The sequence below is a fragment of the Miniopterus natalensis genome, chromosome 6 (assembly GCF_054644295.1).
Source record: "Miniopterus natalensis isolate mMinNat1 chromosome 6, mMinNat1.hap1, whole genome shotgun sequence".
In the NCBI taxonomy this organism is placed as follows: Eukaryota; Metazoa; Chordata; class Mammalia; order Chiroptera; family Miniopteridae; genus Miniopterus; species Miniopterus natalensis.
The window spans coordinates 1,892,639-1,911,224 of record NC_142086.1 but is presented as its reverse complement, the minus strand read 5'-3'; the positions used below and the strand labels follow the sequence as shown (position 1 = coordinate 1,911,224).

At 40.6% G+C, this 18,586-nt stretch overlaps 1 protein-coding gene across 2 annotated transcripts in view; it reads left to right on the top strand.

Moving 5' to 3' along the window:
* Nucleotides 1-18,586, top strand: part of ACAD9 (acyl-CoA dehydrogenase family member 9) — a 56,284-nt gene that overhangs the window by 21,086 nt on the left and 16,612 nt on the right. Inside the window, exons 3-7 of one of the 2 annotated variants that reach the window (XM_087818041.1) lie at nucleotides 8,841-8,942; nucleotides 13,060-13,166; nucleotides 14,171-14,280; nucleotides 15,615-15,693; nucleotides 16,687-16,861. In XM_087818041.1, the coding sequence (XP_087674167.1) occupies nucleotides 8,841-8,942; nucleotides 13,060-13,166; nucleotides 14,171-14,280; nucleotides 15,615-15,693; nucleotides 16,687-16,861 (573 nt within the window). The remainder of the gene's footprint in view (nucleotides 1-8,840; nucleotides 8,943-13,059; nucleotides 13,167-14,170; nucleotides 14,281-15,614; nucleotides 15,694-16,686; nucleotides 16,862-18,586) is intronic. The other variant, XM_016215642.2, reaches the window with a different exon arrangement.

The following is an 18,586-nucleotide window of genomic DNA, read 5'->3' as shown; positions in this document are numbered from 1 at the left end:
AAACAGTATGGAAGTTCCTCAGAAAATTAATAAAAGAACTACCATAAGATCCAACAATTCCACTTTTGCATATGTACCCAAAGGAAATGAAAATAGGATATCAAAGAGGTATATGCACTCCATGTTTATTGCATAAGCCAACACATGAAAACAACCTAAGTGCCTGTCAAGAGATGAATGGAATACATATGGTGTATGTGTGTTGTACATACAATGGAATAGTATTCACCCATGAGAAGGCAGGAGTTCCTGCCATTTGTGATCACATAGAGGGACCTTGAGGACATTATGCTAAGTGAGATAAGTGAGGCAGTAGAAAGACAAATACTATTATGATACTGCTTATATATGGAATCTAAAAAAGCTGAACTCGTAAAAACAGAGTAGAATGATGGTACCAGGGACTATGGAGTGAGGGAATAGGAGAGATGTTGTTTAAAGGGTACAGACTTGCAACCAGTACATAGAGATTTAATGCACAGTATAGTAATCATAGATAACAATGCTGTATTATAAACATCAAACGTGTTAAGAGACTAGATCTTAATTATTCCCATCACACACACAAAAAGATAGTTATGTGACATGTTTGAGTTATTAGCTAAGGCCACAAAGCCAGTCATTTTGTGACAAAGAAATGTATCAAATCAACATGTTGTACACCTTAAACTTACACAGTGTTATGTGTCAAAAACATTTCAGTTAAAAAAAGACACAAAAAAGCAAAAAAAAAAAAAACCCAGCAAATCCTGGGGAAGAGGGAAAAAACTCATTTCTAGAGTTACAACATTATCACATTCAAATGTCCAGTTTTCAACAGCAACAAAAAATTGCAAAGCATACAAATAAGCAGATCTATTCAAAGAATATATCATGTAAAAGACCTGATGGAAGGATTTATGAGACAAAGATTTTAAAGCAGCTGTCTAAAGATGCTCAAAGAATTAAGAGATGTGGAGAAAGTCAAGAAAATGATGTATGAACAAAATGAAAGTATCAATCGGGAGAAATTCCAAGAGAAATTCTGGAGCTGAAAATTACAATAACTGAAATGAAAAATTTACTAGAAGAATTGAAAGGAAGATTTGTAAAGATAGAAGAAAGAATCGGCATAACAGTGGAAATTATCAAGTCAAGAAGCAGAATGAAAAAAGATTGATGTGAATTAAAGGGACCTGTGGAACACCATCAGGCCGACCAGCGTATGCATTGTGAAGTCCCAGGAAGAGAAGAGAGAAAGGGCAGACAATATTTGAAGAAATAATGACTGACAGTGTTCCAACTTTTGTGAAAGGCGTGAATACAGACATCCAAGAAACTCTGTAAACTCTAAACAGGATGAACTAATACACCAAGACACATTGTAATCAACCTGCCCAAAGACAGAAGTTTAAAAGCAGCAATAGAGAAGCAACTGGTCACATAAGCGATCCTCAATAAGATTATACACAAATTTCTCATCAGAAACTTTGGAGGCAAGAAGGCAGTGGGCCAGTATATTCAGAGTGCTAATAGAAAACTCAGCCAAGAATCCTGTATTCAGCAAAGCTGTCCTTTAAAAGTAAAGGAGAAATGAAGACATTCCCAGATAAAAGCTGGGGAAGCTTGTCACCACTAGAACTGCCTGCAAGAAATGCTAAAGGGAGTTCTGCAGGTTGAACTGAAAGGACACCAGATAGTAACATGAAGCTGTATAAAGAAATAAAGATCTTAATAAAGGTAAATATACGGGCAATGATAAAAGCTGGTATTATAATAATGGTTTGTAACTCTACTTTTTATTTTCTACACAATTTAAGAGACTGATTCATTTAAAATATTATTAGTCTAAAAATTAGTATCATTGCAACTTTGGTTTGTAACTCCACATTTTGTTTTCTGTATAATTTAAAAGAATGCATGTAAAAGAATTATTTATGTTTTTGGACACAATGTATAAAGATGCAATTTTGTGACAGTAAGGGAAAGGGATAAGGGTGGAGTCATGGAAGGAACAGAAGTTTAGTATGTTATTGAAGTTTAGCTGGTATAAATTCAAACTAGAGTGCTATAACTTTAGCATGTTAATTGTGTTCCCCATAGTGATCATAAAGAAAATAGCCAAAGAATATAGGCAAAAAGAATGAGAACAGTTTAAACATTTTACTGCAAAAACAACTAAACACAAAAGACAGTAACATAAGAAATGAAGGACAAAAAAGATATAAGGCAGATAGAAAACAAGTAGCAAAATAACAAAAGTAATTACTTTGAAAGTAAACGGATTAAACTGATGGAAAGATACAGATTGCAAGAATGGATTTAAAAAAAACCACAATAAAAAACAGTGACCCAACTATATGCAGTTTGCAGGAAGCTTATTTTAGATCCAAAGACACAGATTGTCAGATAAATGGATAAGCATAATGTAGTATCTGCATACAGTGTAATGTTATTCAGCCTTTAAAAGGAAGGAAGTTCTGACACCTGTGACAACATGGATGGATCTTGAGGACATTATGCTTAGCGAAATAAGCCAGTCACAAAGGGACAAATACTGTGATTTCGATTACATGAGTAACTTAGAGTAGTTAAATTTACAGAGACAGAAAGCAGAATGGTGATTGCCAAGGTCTGTGGGGAGGAGGAAATGGGATTTATTGTTTGATGGGTATAGAGTTTCCTTTTGGGAAATAAGAGAGCTGGTGGTGATAGTCACACACTAATACGAATGTACTTAATACCACTGAACTGCGTACTTAAAAGATGGTTGAGTCATGTGTATTTAGCACAATATGAAAAATTGGAAGTAAAGTATTTGACCATTTATGTGTGGCTCTGTTTCTGAATCCTGTTTGTCAAACGGCTTGCCTATCTTTATGCAAATATTGCATAGTCTTTACTGAGCTTTGAAATAAGGCTTGAATCTGGCTAGTGTTAGTCCTCCAACTCTATTTTTCTAAAGTTGTTTTGGCTTCTCTAGGTCTTTTGCATTTCCTTCTGAATTTTAGAATCAGCTTTTCAATTTTGACTAAAAGACCTGCTGGGATTACAAGAAATCTGTAAATCAGCTTAAGGGAGAATTAAGATTATAACAATATTGAATCTTCTGGTCCATGATCATGGTATATCTCCATTTTCTTGATGCTTATTTATAAATATTTATTTCAGTAGCATTTTGCATGTAGTTGTCAGTGTATAAACCTTGACTTTTTGTCAAAAAACCTTTTGTCAAAAGTTTTTTGATGGTTTGTCAAATTATCCTTAAATTTAAAAAATTGTTTTGATTTTAGGAAGGGGGGGAGAGAGAGACTGATTTTTTGTTCCACTTATTTATGCATTTATTAATTGATTCTTGTATGTGCCCTGACTGGATTGCTCTAATCAGCTACCAGGCCAGGACTCCTTAACTTTTCTTTTTTTTATTTTTTTAAATCCTCACCCAAGGATATGTTCACTGACTTCTGTAGAGAGAAGGGAGTTAGAGATGGTTGCGTCCCGTACGGCTCCAGCCATATGTGCCTGACTGGGAATTGAACCCACAACCTTTTTGGTGCACGGGATGATGCTTCAGCCAGTTGAGTCACCCAGCCAGGGATCCTGAACATTTCTTGATGGTTTATAAAAACATTTCCATAAGTATTTAAATATTTTCTTATGTTGCTATAAATTGTTTTTAAATTTTTAATTACTGATTTATGCTAGTATTGGGACATCAATTGATCTTTAAAAAATTATTTTTACAGTGATGTGAAATTCCACTTCTGTATATATTTCTATTTCTGGAATTTTCCTTTTTTATAAAAGATTTATTGTTGACACTATTACAGATGTTCCCCATCCTCCCCCCTTTGCCCACCTCCACACAACCCCCACCCCCTGTTCCTCTGGTGGTCACCACACTGTTGTCTGTATCCATGAGTTATGCATATATGTTCTTTGGCTAATCTTTTCACCTTTTTTTTAAAACTAAGTTGTTGTGGGTTTTTTGTTTTTAAATATATCTTTATTGAATTCAGAGAGAGGAAGGGAGAGGGAGAGAGAGAGATAGAAACATCAGTGATGAGAGAGTCATTGATGGGCTGCTTCCTGCATGTCCCCAACTGGGGATCGAGCCAACAACCCGGGCATGAACCCTGACTGGGAATTGAACCATGATCTCCTGGATCCTAGGTTGATGCTCAACCACTGAGCCACACCCAGCCAGGCTCTTCACCTTCTTCACCAAGTCGTTCCCTCATCCCCCATCTCCCTCTCCTCTGACAGCTGTCACGCTGTTCTATGTATTCATCCATGCCTCTGGTTCTTATTTGTCAGTTTATTTTGTTCAATACATTCCATATATAAGTGAGATCATATGAAACTGCTATTTCTCTCTTTGGCATATTTTACTTAGCATAATAATCTCCAGTTCCATCCATACTGTTGCAAAAGGTAAGAGTTCTTTCGTTTTTTGTAGCCACGTGGTATTCCATTGTGTAAATGTACCACAGCTTTTTTATTCACTCGTCTGCTGATTGGCACTTGGGCTGTTTACTGATGTTTAGGTACTCTTAGGATATATTCACAGAAGTGGGATTGCTGGGCAGTTTCCATTTTTAATTTTTTGAGGAAACTCCATACTGTTTTCCATAGTGGCTGTACCAGTCTGCATCCCCACCAGGAGTGCATTAGGGTTCCCTTTTCTCCACACTCCCGCCAACATTTAATGTTTGTTGATTTGTTGATGGTAGCCATTCTGTCAGGTGTGAGGTGAGACCTCATTGTGGTTTTAATTTGCATTTCTGTGATGTCTAGTGACATTGAACATTGGCCGTCTCTATGTCCTCTTTGGAGAACTGTCTTTTCAGGCCCTTTGCCCATTTTTAAATTGGATCTTTTGTCTCCTTGGTATTGAGTTATATAAGTTGTTTATATATTTTGGAAATTAACCCCTTATCATATATCATTGACAAATATGTTCTTCCATACAGTGGGCTCTCTTTCCATTTTGTTGATGGTTTTCTTTGCCGTGCAGAAACTTTTTAGCTTGATGTAGTCCCACTTGTTTGTTTTCTCCTTTGTTTCACTTGCCAGAGGAGATGTATTGGCAAAAATATTGCTATGAGAGATGTCTGAGATTTTACTGCCTATATTTTCTTCTAGGATTTTTATGGTTTCATGACTTACATTTAAGTGTTTTGTTCATTTTGAGTTTCTTGTGTATGATGTAAATTGGTGGTCTAGTTTTATTTTTTTGCATGTGCCTGTCTAATTTTCTCAGCACCATTTATTGAAGAGGCTCTCTTTTCTACATTGTATTTTCGTGTCTCCTTTGTCAAATATTAATTGACCAAGTGGGTATGGATTTATTTCTGGGTTCTCTGTTCTATTCTATTGGTCTCTATGCCTGTTCTTATGCCAGTACCAGGCTGTTTTGGAATAGTGGCTTTGTAGTATAATTTGATATTCGGTATTGTCATCCTTCCAACTTTGTTCTTCTTTCTCAAGATTGTTGCAGCTATTCAGGGTCTTTTTTGGTTTCATGTAAATTTTTGGAGTATTTGTTCTAGATCTGTGAAATATGCCGTTGGTATCTTAATAGGGATTTCATTGAATCTATGGATTGCTTTAGGTAGTATGGACATTTTAATGATGTTAATTCTTCCAGTCCATGAACCTCGTATATTCTTCCACTTATTTATATCTTCCTCAATTTCTTTCTTCAGTGATCCATAGTTTTCTGAGTAAAGGTCTTATTCCTAGGTACCTTATTTTTGTTGTTGCAATAATAATTGGTATTATTTTCTTAGTTTCTCTTTCTGATAATTCATTATTGGTATTTAAAAATGCCACCAATTTCTGAATATTAATTTTGTATCCTGCTACTTTGCTAAGTTCATTTATTAGATGTAGTAGTCTTTTGGTGGAGTCTTTAGGGATTTTTTTTTTTTTTTTTGCCATTGCTTTTCATTTTTGACATTGCTTTTCAGAGAGAGTGGAAGGGGGAGAGAGACGGAAGGAGGGAGGAAGAGAGAGAGAGAGGGAGAGAGAAACATCAATGTGAGAGAGACATATCGACTGGTTGCCTCCCACACACCCCCTTCCCCTGACCGGGGCTGGGGATCGAGCCTGCAACTGAGGTACATGCCTTTGGCCAGAATTGAACCCGAGACCCTTCAGTCCTCAGGCTGACGCTCTAACCACTGAGCCAAACCAGCTAGGGCTAGGGTTAGGGTTTTGTATGTACAATATCATGTCACCTGTAAATAATGAAAGTTTTACTTCCTTCTTTCCAATTTGGATGCCCTTTATTTCTTCTTTTTACCTATTGCTGTGCCTAGGACTTCCAGTACTGTGTTGAATAACAGTGGTGAAAGTGGATATCCTTGTCCTGTTCCTGATTTTAAGGAAAATGCTTTTAGTTTTTAACCCATTGTGATGTTGGCCGTAGGTTTGTCATACATGGCCTTCATTATGTTGAGGTATGATCCCTCTGTTCCCACTTTGCTGAGAGGTTTTATCATAAATGGATGCTGGATTTTATCAAATGCTTTTTCTGGAGAGAGAAACATCAATCAGCTGCCTTCTGAATGCACCCTCTGGGGATTGAGCCCACAACCTGGGCATTTGCCCTGACTGGGACTTGAACCTGCGACCTCCTGGTGCATAGGACAGTGTTCAACCACTGAGCAACACTGTCCAGGACAGGATGGTGTAATTTTTACCCTTCATTTTGTTAATGTACTATATCACATTTATTGATTTGTGAGTATTGTACCAACCTTGCATTCCTGGAATAAATTCCCCTTGATCATGGTGCATGATCTTTTCAATATATTGCTGGATTCGGTTTGCTAATATTTTGTTGAGAATTTTACTATCTGTGTTCATCAGGGACATTGGCCTATAATTTTCTTCTTTTATTGTATCTTTATTTGGTTTTGGAGTTAGAATAATGCTGGCCTCTTAAAATGAGCTTGATAGTCTTCCCTCTGCTTGAATTTTTTGGAATAGTTTGGAAAGGGTAGGGATTATTTTTTTCTTTGAATAGTTTGTAAAATTGCCTGTGAAGCCATCTGATCCAGGACTTTTGTTTGCTGGGAGTTTTTTGATTACTGCTTCAATTTCATTAGTTGTTATTGGTATATTCAGCTTTTCTGATTCTTCCTGATTCCAGTTTTGAAGATTGTATGTTTCCAGGAATTTATCCATTTTGCCCATGTTGTCCATTTTCTTGGCATATAGTATTTTCTTACAATCCTATGTATTTATAGTCCTCCCCCTTTTAAAATTTTTTTGTTGTTGTTAATCCTCATCTGAGGATATTTCCATTGCTTTTCAGAGAGAGTAGAAGGGAGGGAGGGAAGCAGGGGAGGATAGAGAGAGAGAGAGAAACATCGATGTGAGAGTGACACATCAACTGGTTGCCATCTGCACACGCCCCAGCCAGGGGTGGGGAGTGAACCTGTAACCGAGGTATGTACCCTTGACCAGGAATCGAACCAGTGACCCTTTGGTGTGCAGGCTGACGCTCTAACCACTGAGCAACACCAGCCAGGGCTCCAGTCCACTTTTGCTCTATCTTGGATGGAAGCAGAAGTCTCCCCAGAACTGACAATTTCTCAAATGTTAAACATACCATACTATACAGCCCATTCATTGCACTCCAAACTACTGGTCCCAGAGAAATGAAAACATGTAGCTACACATAAACTTGAATTTGAATGTTTATAGTAGAAGTTTTATTTCTAATAGCCAAAACCTGGAATCCACCCAAATGTCCATCAGGAGGTGAACGGATAAATGATTTTATATCCATTCAGTAGAATATTGAACAATAAAACATAATGAAGGATTTATACATGCCACAGTATAAAGACGTCTCAAGATCTTATGCTGAGTCAGAGAAGCCAGAACAAAAATATACATCTTTGTGATTCCATTTATAGAAAACTCAAAAAATGCAAATTAGTCTATAGATAAGAAGGAGAATTTTGGTTGTCAGGGGATGGAGATGTAAAGGACTAGTCACAAAGGAGCACAAGGAAACTTTTGGTGGAAAAGGAAATGTTTTTTGATGATTTCATATATGAACAGATGTCAGAACTTGAAAGTATATATTTTAAACGTGCAGTTTATTGTGTGACAATTATATATGTCATAAAACTGAAAGTAAATAGAAAATGAGGATTTGGACTCTACTTGGGGACCCATGTGTATAAACATTTATTAGTGTAAGTAATGGTGGTTTTTAAGATTTATATTAGTGATGATGTTTATTTTGTTGGCAATTAAAAAATACACTAACTTGATCCATACAGAAGTGTACATTACAGACCTAATGCTAGTGCTTGTTCAGTTTTGCTGTAATGAATGTGAGTATTGGTGTTAAAGAGACTGAACTGTTATCGAACCCGTGGACTGTGGTGAAAGACCCCGGGTCCTGAAAACATACTGCCTAGACACATTGCCTTGAGTTTGGCTCTCTAGCCTAACATTTTAGGGCTGTTCTGGGAGTTGTGTACTTATTCTCTAATTTTCTGGATGGTAGTGATTTTTTAAAATTCAAATTTAGTATGCAGAAAGTTTACATCTTATAAATGTTTATTTTGCTGCAGTTTTGCATGATGAATATATCCATGTCAATAGCACCCAGAACACAAAACAGTATAACCTGGTATTGGTAATTTTTCAAAATACAGATCTTTCTGGCATAATTAGATAAAATTGAACACATGCTGAATGACCATGACTAGATAATTTCCAGTTTTAAAGTTTTTGAAATTGGGATTGTATACTATACAAAAATTGTTCTGTTTATTTTTATTTGTATAAATGTAGCTTATATTTTGTTTAATCAAGATATTTCCTGTTGGCAGTGGACTCTCGAAAAATTGACCAAGAGGGAAAAATCCCAAAGGAAACATTGGAGAAACTGAAGAGCCTGGGGCTTTTTGGGATGCAAGTCCCAGAAGAATATGGTAAGTAAAGGAAGCCATCTCCTTGCTGGTTGGCTCTTAAGAGAGTGCTCTATTTTTGTTCAAAAAGAGTTCTTTTTGGGAAAGGTGGTCTTTTTTTTGAGGGTTTTTTTAAAATTAAATTTATTGGGGTGACAATGGTTAATATGAACATATAGGTTTCAGGTGTGGGTTTCTATGTTACAAGACCTGGATATTGCCCTGTGTGCCCACCACCCAAGGTCATATCTTCTCCGTTCACCATATATTAGGCCCCCTTCACCCCCACCCCTTTCCCTCTGGCAGCCACCACACTGCCATGTCTACAAGTTTCAGTTTTATACCCCACATATGAGAGAAATCACATGGTTTTTAGCTTTTTCTGACTATTTCACGTAGCATGATATTTTCACGGTCCATCCATGTTCTTGCAAATGGCAGTATTTCATCTTTTCTTTTGGTGAGTAGTATCCCATTGGGCACATGTCCCACATCTTCTCTACCCAGTCCTCTATCGCAGGGCACTTAGGTTGTCTCCATGTTGGCCACCGTGAATCATGCCACAGTGAATGTAGGGGTGCATATGTCTTTGCGAATACATGTTTTCAAGTTTTTCGGGTAGATACTCAGGAGAGGGATGGCTGGGTAGTATGGTAGCTCTATTCTTAATTTTTTTGTGGAATCACCAGACTGCTTTCCATTGTGGTTTTACCAGTCTACATTAAGGGTGGCCTTTAAGTGTAGTATATCCAAGATCGAGCTGTAAAACTGCTGGAATTAATAAAAACACTTGTCATTGGCTGAATACTGGGTGGCTGGTTAGTGACTGTGTGTGGACTGGCTGGGGCTGTGGGCAGAAAGTGGCATTCTGGGCTTCTTCCTTTGAGATAGGTCCGAGACCACTGCAATAACTGTGCTTGCTGGGTCTCTGGGTGATGGAGGAGGGGATGTCGAAGGCAGACTGGCTGATTTCAGTGTCATCTCTACTGTATAGCCCTTTTTGTTCTCTGGGGCACAGGAATTGTCCCTGGAGCCACTTGCCCTTCATGTTGGAGGAATAACCGTGTGGTGAGAGTTCAGGTGCCAAGTTCCACTGGGCTTGCCTTCTCATCCTGGTGCAGAGGAGCAAGGCATATGGTGTAGGGCACAAGGTGCATCTAAAAAACACTAACTTGGTCCATAGAGAAGTGTGCATTACAGACCTAATGCTAATAAGTGTCCAGTTTTGCTGTAATGACTGTGTCGGTGTTAAACAGACTGAATTGTTCTCAAACCTGTGGCCTGTGGAGGATTTTACAGGGATTCCTTTGAGCAGGCCCTGTGCCATCTGGACTGTGCACAGCATCCATGGAGCATCATAGTGATGTTTTCAGCTCCCAAGTGAAAGACCTTGCCTTTTTCCTCAGGATTCTGGGCTAATTCTGCCCTACCAGATTTGGCTGATCACTTGTTTCTTTTTTTGTGTAATCCAGAGGTGGTCATCCTAATTCTGTGGGATTTTGGGGACAAGCAAGAAGTGTATATGGGGAGAGGGATAGACAGTGTCTCAGAGAGATGGACACAGTCTTATGCATGCATGAGCATGCAGACCCACACACAGTGTTTACTCTCAGGCCCCTTTGATGTAAAAGTGTGGGCTCTAGGCGCTCAGCCTTCACCCTGTACCCACTTCACTGAGTCTTTGCTAGCTGGGGCTGCTCCCAGCTTGGATCAGCTATGGGGCAGGAGTTTAGGGGAGAGTTAGTGGTACTTTAAGGGTTGGGTATATTTCATGGGTGTGAGCTGTTCATTGGGAGGTTTTTGGGCATTTTCCCAGCCGTATTTTAAATTAGGTTTACACAGCAAGTCACAGAAGCCAGGGTTTGTCTTTACCTAAGAGACCAGAGTTACACTGCCCTCCCCCTGTGCCCCAACCTGGCCAGCGACAGTGGGGGGCCTCAATGTTTGTAGAGTAAGTACCCATTATACCCAGTCTGGAGCCGGTCCCGTCTAAGACATGTGAAAATTTAGGACAAATTAGTGTGATACCTAATTTCCTTGATTCTGAGGCATATTTTAATCAGGTTAAATCTTAGTTTATATGTATGTTTATTGCTTTGCTTTCAACTGTTAAATGGCCTTATCTTGTCATCTTACGAAATACCTTTCCAAATGTGTAAAAATATTACCCATTTATGTAGAAGACATAAAGTAATCAGGGCTGTTCCCCCTAGCAGTGGAATTCACAGCACAGACCTCTGCAGGGAGAAGGTACACATCCTGTTTCTTAACAGAAATCCGCAGCCTGAGTGAGGTGGGGGAGACTGCTCTCTTTCCAGATATTTGATACTTGTCGGTATTATAACTGACACGTGACAAGGGAATTATATGCCATAACACATGGGCTGCATCAAATATTAGACTAGCAAGCAGGTAGGGGTAGAGCTGGAGAGTGGCGGTTGGTCTGTCATCCACTGGAAAACATGAGTGCTTGGAGTAAATAAATACCAGGAGAGAGCCTCTGGACAGAGCCAGGTTCATAGTAACATACATTTCCTCTTCAAGGTCATTTTTAAGTCATTTCTTGATGGATGAAAAGTACTTAATTTTTCTCCCCAACAATTTTTGTGTAAAATTGGGATACATCTTTTTACATCTGCATGTCTTATATGCCAGCATGTGTTGGGGGTGCACACATGCCTTCCTGTGTTGCTATGAAAAAGCACAACTTTCTGTCCCTTATTCTTGTTTTATGTCGTACTTTCTGGTTTGTAAATGCTCTTTCATGAGATGATAATGGTCGCATTTGGGGCATTTTCCCTCCCTTTGGGAAATTAAGACAGCAGCAACCTTATGTTCATGCCCCAAAAGTTTTGGGGACCTGTTTCCAGCCTGGAACATTCTAAAGAGTGGTTGGAAACTCCCATACAGGGAAATGGAGGCCTTTCTACCAACTGAGCCTGCATTTCCTTTCTGGTTCCCTGCGGCCACCCCAGCCTGTCCTGTCCCCATCCTGTTGACATGGTTCCTCCTGCCCTGCAGCTCTTATTCCACCGGCAGTCTCCACCTACCTGTCCCCCTTCCCCATGTGATTGCTGTCCGCATGACTTTAGTGATAACTTTCCAGGGGGGAAAGCATTGGAATTAATTTTTTTAACAAACAAAACTGACTCCCTCAGTATATGAAATAAGTAAAAGTGTTTTGATTGAAACAGTTGGGAAGGGGGAAGTGATACTGCAGAGCCCTAGCCTTCCCTGGGTACCACCATTGAACTCATGGACTACACACCAGGCAGGGCTAGTCCACATCTCTGCAGGGACTCAGCCTTCCCTTTGTGTGTGAATGGTGGCTCCAGTGCCAACGCCTCACACCCCCCTGAGTTCAGGGCCCAGCCCTGCTACATTTTGGCTACATGACCTTAGGCCTCAGTTTATCATTTGTGAGATGCACATATGGTCACCCAGCCACCTGTGGAAGCTGAAGATGAAATGCAAAATATGTAAGTTCGGTGGAGTTTTTGTTTTTATTTCTTTAGTCTTTGTCTTTTTACTCCAGAACAGTGATTCCCAACAGGGTGATTTTGTCCCCCAGGAGACATCTGACAATGTCTAGAGAATTTTTGGTTGCTGAAACTGTGGGGAGGGGAAACTTCTGGTATCTAGTGGGTGGAGGCCAAGGATGCTGTTACATATCCTACAGTGTACAGGACAGTCCCCATGACAAAGAGTGATCCATCCTAAAATGTCAGTAGTGCCATAGCAGAAAAATCTCTGTCCTGGAGTCCATGAGGCACTGGAATGAGATGCTGGAAAGTTCTTTCATTTATAAAGATCTATATCTGACAGGAGATATTCACAACATATTAAACGATGTAATGTAAAGATATTTTTATATTTTTGTATTATAGATTATACTGTTGTCTTAAAAATATATATCTATATATGCTCATATGCCTAGAAAAAGCCTGACAGGATATAAATAGAAATGGTGAGTGATGTTTATGGGTGACTTTTGTTTTCTTTGTACCTTTCTGTATTGTGATTTTTTAAAAATGGTGATCTGGTATTCTTTTATAATCAGAAAAGACCAGTAAAGCCATTTGCCTTTAATGAGAGGAATTTGGGGCTGGCCACAAATAAAGCTGGTCTGTTTCTTCTCTAGGTGGCCTGGGCCTCTCTAACACCATGTACGCACGGCTAGGGGAGATTATCAGCCTGGACTATTCAATCGCTGTGACCCTGGCAGCACACCAGGCTATCGGCCTCAAGGTCAAGTATCTTGATATGCTTTCTGTGACTCCAGAAGACCTTCAGGAAGTGAATTGTGCTTGCTTACTGTCTCAGGGTCTTGGAGGGGACCTAGCCTGCTCCTGTGCCCTTGCCTGCAGTTGCTAATCTGCACACATCCTCTCTCAGCCTGCTGCATAGTGCTCAGTCCCTACACAAGCAGCAGCTCTCTGATCACACTGTTCCTCCCCTTTGAATCCTCCTCCTGCCCCCATTGCTTTTGACCTGTCCTTGGAGGCCGAGGCTGCTTTCATGGAGCCTGCCTTCACCTCAGGCTGGGTGTGAGCCTCCCCCATGGAGCCCTTGTGTCACTCACTTAGGGCCTGAGCATGTCCTCCCCGCTGTTGTTGCACGTCCCCCTCACCTACTGGGCTCGGCGCATTTCATGGCAGGTCCAGGGTCACACCATTCTTATCAACAGTCCAATTACTCTGGCTGCCTCTGCTCAGTGTAGAAACCAAAATGAGCTGAGTGCGCAGCATACCTGGCTCCCTCACTCCAAGGGTGTGTGCTGCCAGCAGTCACCTTGTGGGAAGAGTGGGTGGGAAGGAGGTGGGACAGTTCTGACATTGATGAACACCTCTTTTATGCCAGGTATGGCTCTAGCTTTCCCACCTCTTCATGTTTTTTCATCTAAACCACTCCTCCAGTGGGTAGGATTATCCCCTGTGTGTAGGTAAGGAGATGGAGGCTCAGAGAAGGGACATCCCTTACCCAAGACCATCCAGCCAGGAAACAGAAGCTGTCATGAAAATCCTTGAGTCTGACCCCAAAGCTCTGCTGGGCCTCCATGCCCAGGCCAAACTGGAGTGTGCACTTCAGGGTGGGTGGGTCCTTAGCAGTCTGGCTCCCCATACTTTCCAGCAGCTCTGACTCAGGGTGTTTCCTCTTGTGTGAAGTATTTCTATCGGAAGCCATGTTCTGCAAGCGTATTTCACAGTCCTCTCTCCCCACAGCTAAACTCAACCTGTGTGTGTCTTGTTTAGGGGATTATCTTGGCCGGCAGTGAGGAGCAGAAGGCCAAATACCTGCCCAAACTGGCATCTGGGGAGCACATTGCCGCCTTCTGCCTGACAGAGCCAGCCAGGTCTGCGGGGTGTGAGTTGCCCTGGAACAGAATATTCCAGGGTACACTGGGAGGAGGGCTGTGGTTTTTGCTAAATAGGTGGTGACTTTTATTTCTTCTGTCTCTGAAATCTTCCAAGAGTCAACTCAGCAACTTTTCTTTCCAGTTCTCTTTATTTTTCTGTCCGGTGAGAGCTATAAGTGAGATAATATACACCTAGTAAATAATTGTTTTGTGGTTTGCAACACCTGCGTTCAACTTTCAGCGTATGGAGGGTGGGTGGTAGTGTCCCTGTTTTACAGTTCAGTGAGGTATGACAAGCTCAGGGTCACACAGCTGGGATATAGCAAGGCTTGGCACAGGGCCAGGACTTCTGATGACAAGTCTGTTCTTGGACCGCACTTCGTCTCGCTTCCCTCCACCTGGGACTCTGGGGTGCCCTGAGCCCGTCCTCACAGGAGTTTAGATGAATCTGTTTTGAGCACACATTTTCATGTTTAAACCTAAGCTCACTTTTTTTTCACTGCCACTTTTTTATCTGATGTGATAAACGAGGGGTTGGCCACATCCAGCCTGCCACCTGTTGTGTGTTTGTATTGTTTTTGGTAATCCTCACCTGAGGATGATTTTTCTACTGATTTTTAGAGAGTGGAAGGGAGGGGGAGAGAAGGAGAGAGTGTGTGAGAATGAATCATTGATGTGAGAGACACATTGATTGGTTGCCTCCCAACTGGGGCCAGGGATCGAACCTGTAACTCAGGTATGTGCCCTTGACAGGGAATCGAATCCATGACCCTTTGTGGTGTGCAGGCTGACGCTGTAACCACTGAGCAGTGCCAGCTAGGTCCTGCCACTGGTTTTTGTAAAGAAGGTGTTACTGGAACACGCCTGTTTATTTACAAATTGTCTGTGATGCCTTCATGCCACTGTGGCAGAATTGAGGAGTTGGGACAGGTATCCTCCTCTAGCCTGAAAGGCTGAATATATTTATAATCTGGCCCTTTATTTTATATTATTTTTTATTTTATTTTATTTATGTTTTAAAATATGTCTTTATTGACTTCAGAGAGAGGAAGGGAGAGGGAGAGAGAGAGAAACAACAATGATAAGAGAGTCATTGATCAGCTGCCTCCTGCATGGGAAGGAGCCCACAACCCTGGTGTGTGCCCTGACCAGGAATCGAACCGGTCATCTGGATCATAGGTCGCTGCTCAACCACTGAGCCACACTCGCCGGGCTGACCCTTTGTTTTTAAGTTTGCCAACTCCTATATTAAAGTAAAAACCTTTATTTTGGGACTTTCCAAACTATTCTTCTTGATTTCCAGCATTACTTTCCTCAACAGCCTATTTCTGTCCCTGCAGTGGGAGCGATGCTGCCTCCATCCAGACCAGGGCCTTGTTAACTGAGGATAAGAAGCACTACATCCTGAACGGCTCCAAGGTACAGCTCCATGGCCTCCCCTGGCCTCCACCATGACCTTCACCACCACTCACTGACCACTTCCATGCGCCAGGGACTGCAAAGGGCGCACACATCATCTTTTGACCTTCACCTTTTGGGTAGATACTACTTTCTTTTCTGGGAAGAAGACATCCTGTGCTTAGAAGTAGGGCCAGGATTAGAACAGAGGAGTTCTGGCTCCGTAGTCTACATGCTTCCAGAGCACCAACTACCTCCCTGAGCTGCTGTTGGGTGTTTGTTTAAAAAAAAAATTTATTATGCAAAATTTGAAACATACAAAAGGTCAGTACAGTGAACTTCTATGTACCTGTCACCCAGCTCCAGCAATTGCTAGCTGTTAGCCAGTCCTGTTTCTCTGTCAGCATCGCCGCCTCTAGATTGCATCCATACTTGTTTCAGGTCGTATGTCTAAAAGGCAGACCATTACAAAGTTATAATACCATTTATCACATTTAAAAATATTTATAATTTCTTACTATCTGGTCAGCATTCAGTTTTCTCTGATTATCTCATACCTTTTTATATTTCAAACCATTTGCTTGAATTAAGATCCAGATAAGTTCCATACGTTGCAGTTTGCTGAGAAGTCTCCGTCTTTACCTCTCCCTTCCTCTCTTCCTCCCCATCTTCTGGCTCCTTTCTGTCCCGTCCCCCTTTCTTGAGGAAACCTTTTTGTTTAGTGCGAGGGCTTGAACTATCTTAGTACCATTGGCTGCTCTTCTGCACCCCCCCCCCCCCCACACACACACACTCACACCCATGGCTACTTATGTCTCTTGGGAAAATCTTTGCTCTGGAGAGACTGGGTTGAACCTCTGTCTTCTGTTCATGCAGGTGACCTCCCCAGAGCCAACGGCTTTACATGCGAGCCTGAAATTTGATGGGTAGCTGAAGTGTCTAGTGGCAGAGATGGGGCTTAGAAGTGGCTCATGATAGTTTGGTTTTCTCCAAATTTCTTTCATTTTCCTTCAGGTCTGGATCACCAATGGAGGACTTGCCAATATCTTTACAGTGTTTGCTAAGACCAACGTTGTTGATTCTGACAGCTCAGTAAAAGACAAAATGACAGCATTTATAGTAGAGAGAGACTTTGGTGGAATCACTAACGGGAAGCCTGAGGATAAGTTGGGTATCCGCGGCTCCAACAGTAAGTGTGTGTATGTGTGTGTGTGAGAGAGAGAGAGAGAGAGAGAGAGACCCTTCAGCCTCATCCGAGTGCCAAGATAAAATGAGATTTAAGTAGTTTTGATTGTACGTAAGCATTTTAGCAACATTAAATTAAGAATGCCACAATGGCTGTTGTAATAATGCTGTAGTGAACATAGGGGTGCATATATCTGTTCGAATTAGTGTTCTTGTTTCTTTCAACAAATACCCAGAAGTGTAATTCCTGGGTCATAGGGTAGTTCTGTTTTCAGTTTCTGAGGAATTGCCCCACTGTTTCCCACGGGGCTGCACCAGTTTACATTCCTACTAGTAACGAACCAGGGTTTCCTTTTCTCCACATTCTCACAGCACTTAGTTGTTGACTTTTTATAACAGCCATTCTGACTGGTGTGAGGTGATATCTAATTGTGGTTTTGATTTGCATTTCCCTGGTGACTAGTGATATTGAGCATCTTTTCTCTGTATGTTCTTATTGGAGAAATATCTTATTTTCTTTGCCTATTTTTCTATCAGATTATTTTTTGTGATTGAGTTGTATGAATTTCATACATATTTTTTATATCAACCCCTTATCATTTGCAAATATATTTTCCCATTCAGTAGATTGTCTTCTTGTTTTGTTGAAGGTTTCCCTCACTGTGCAGAAGCCTTTTAGTCTGATGTGGTCCCATTTGTTTACTTTTTGCTTTTGTTTCCCCTGCTCAAGGGGTGGTATCCAAAAAGATATTACTCAGACTGATCTCAGTTTGTTTCCTATGTTTTATTATAGGAGGTTTCTGTCTTTAACCATTTTGAATTTATTTATTTATTTATTGGTTTTCCTTACTTATTTTTTTTTATCCTCTCCCAAGGATATTTTTCCATCGATTTTTAGAGAGTGGAAGGTGCAGGGGTGGAGAGAAACATCACTGTGAGGAACACAACCATTGGTTGCCTCCCGCATGCACCTGACTGAGCCTACAGTCTGGATGTGTGCCCTTGGCAGGAACCAAATCCGCGATCCTTTGGTGCAGGGGCCCATGCTCTGTCCACTGAGCCACACCGGCCAGGGCTTGAGTTTATTCTTATATATGATGTGAGAAAGTGGTCCAATTTCACCTTTTTGCGTTATCTGTCCAGTTTTTCCAACACCATTTGATGAATAGACTGTCGTTACTCCGTTGTGTATTTTTACTTCCCTTGTCATAGATTAGTTGACTGTATAAATGAATTGATTTCTGAGCCCTCTGTTCTTTTCCACTGATTTATGTGTCTGTTTTTCTGCCAGTACCATGCTGTTTTGATTATTACACCTTGCCAGTGTAGTTGGAGATCAGGGAGCGTGATACCAGGAACTGTGTTCTTCTTACTCAAGATTGATTTGACTCTTTGGGGTTTTTTGTTGTTCCATATAAATTTTAGGATTGTTTGTTCTGGTTCTGAAAAGAATGACTGTGTACCACTATATTCATTGCAACATTGTTTACAATAGCCAATATATGGAAGCAGCCTAAGTTTCCATCAGTAGATGAGTGGGTAAAGATGTGGTGTGTATATATGTGGAATCGTAAACAGCAATAAAAAGAATGAAACCTTTCCATTTAAACAACATGGATTGATCTAGAGGGTATTATGCCAAGTGAAATAAGTGAGGCATAGAAAGACAAATACCAAGTGATTTCATTTATATGTGAAGTCTAAAAAAATAAAAGAAATGGAAAAACAA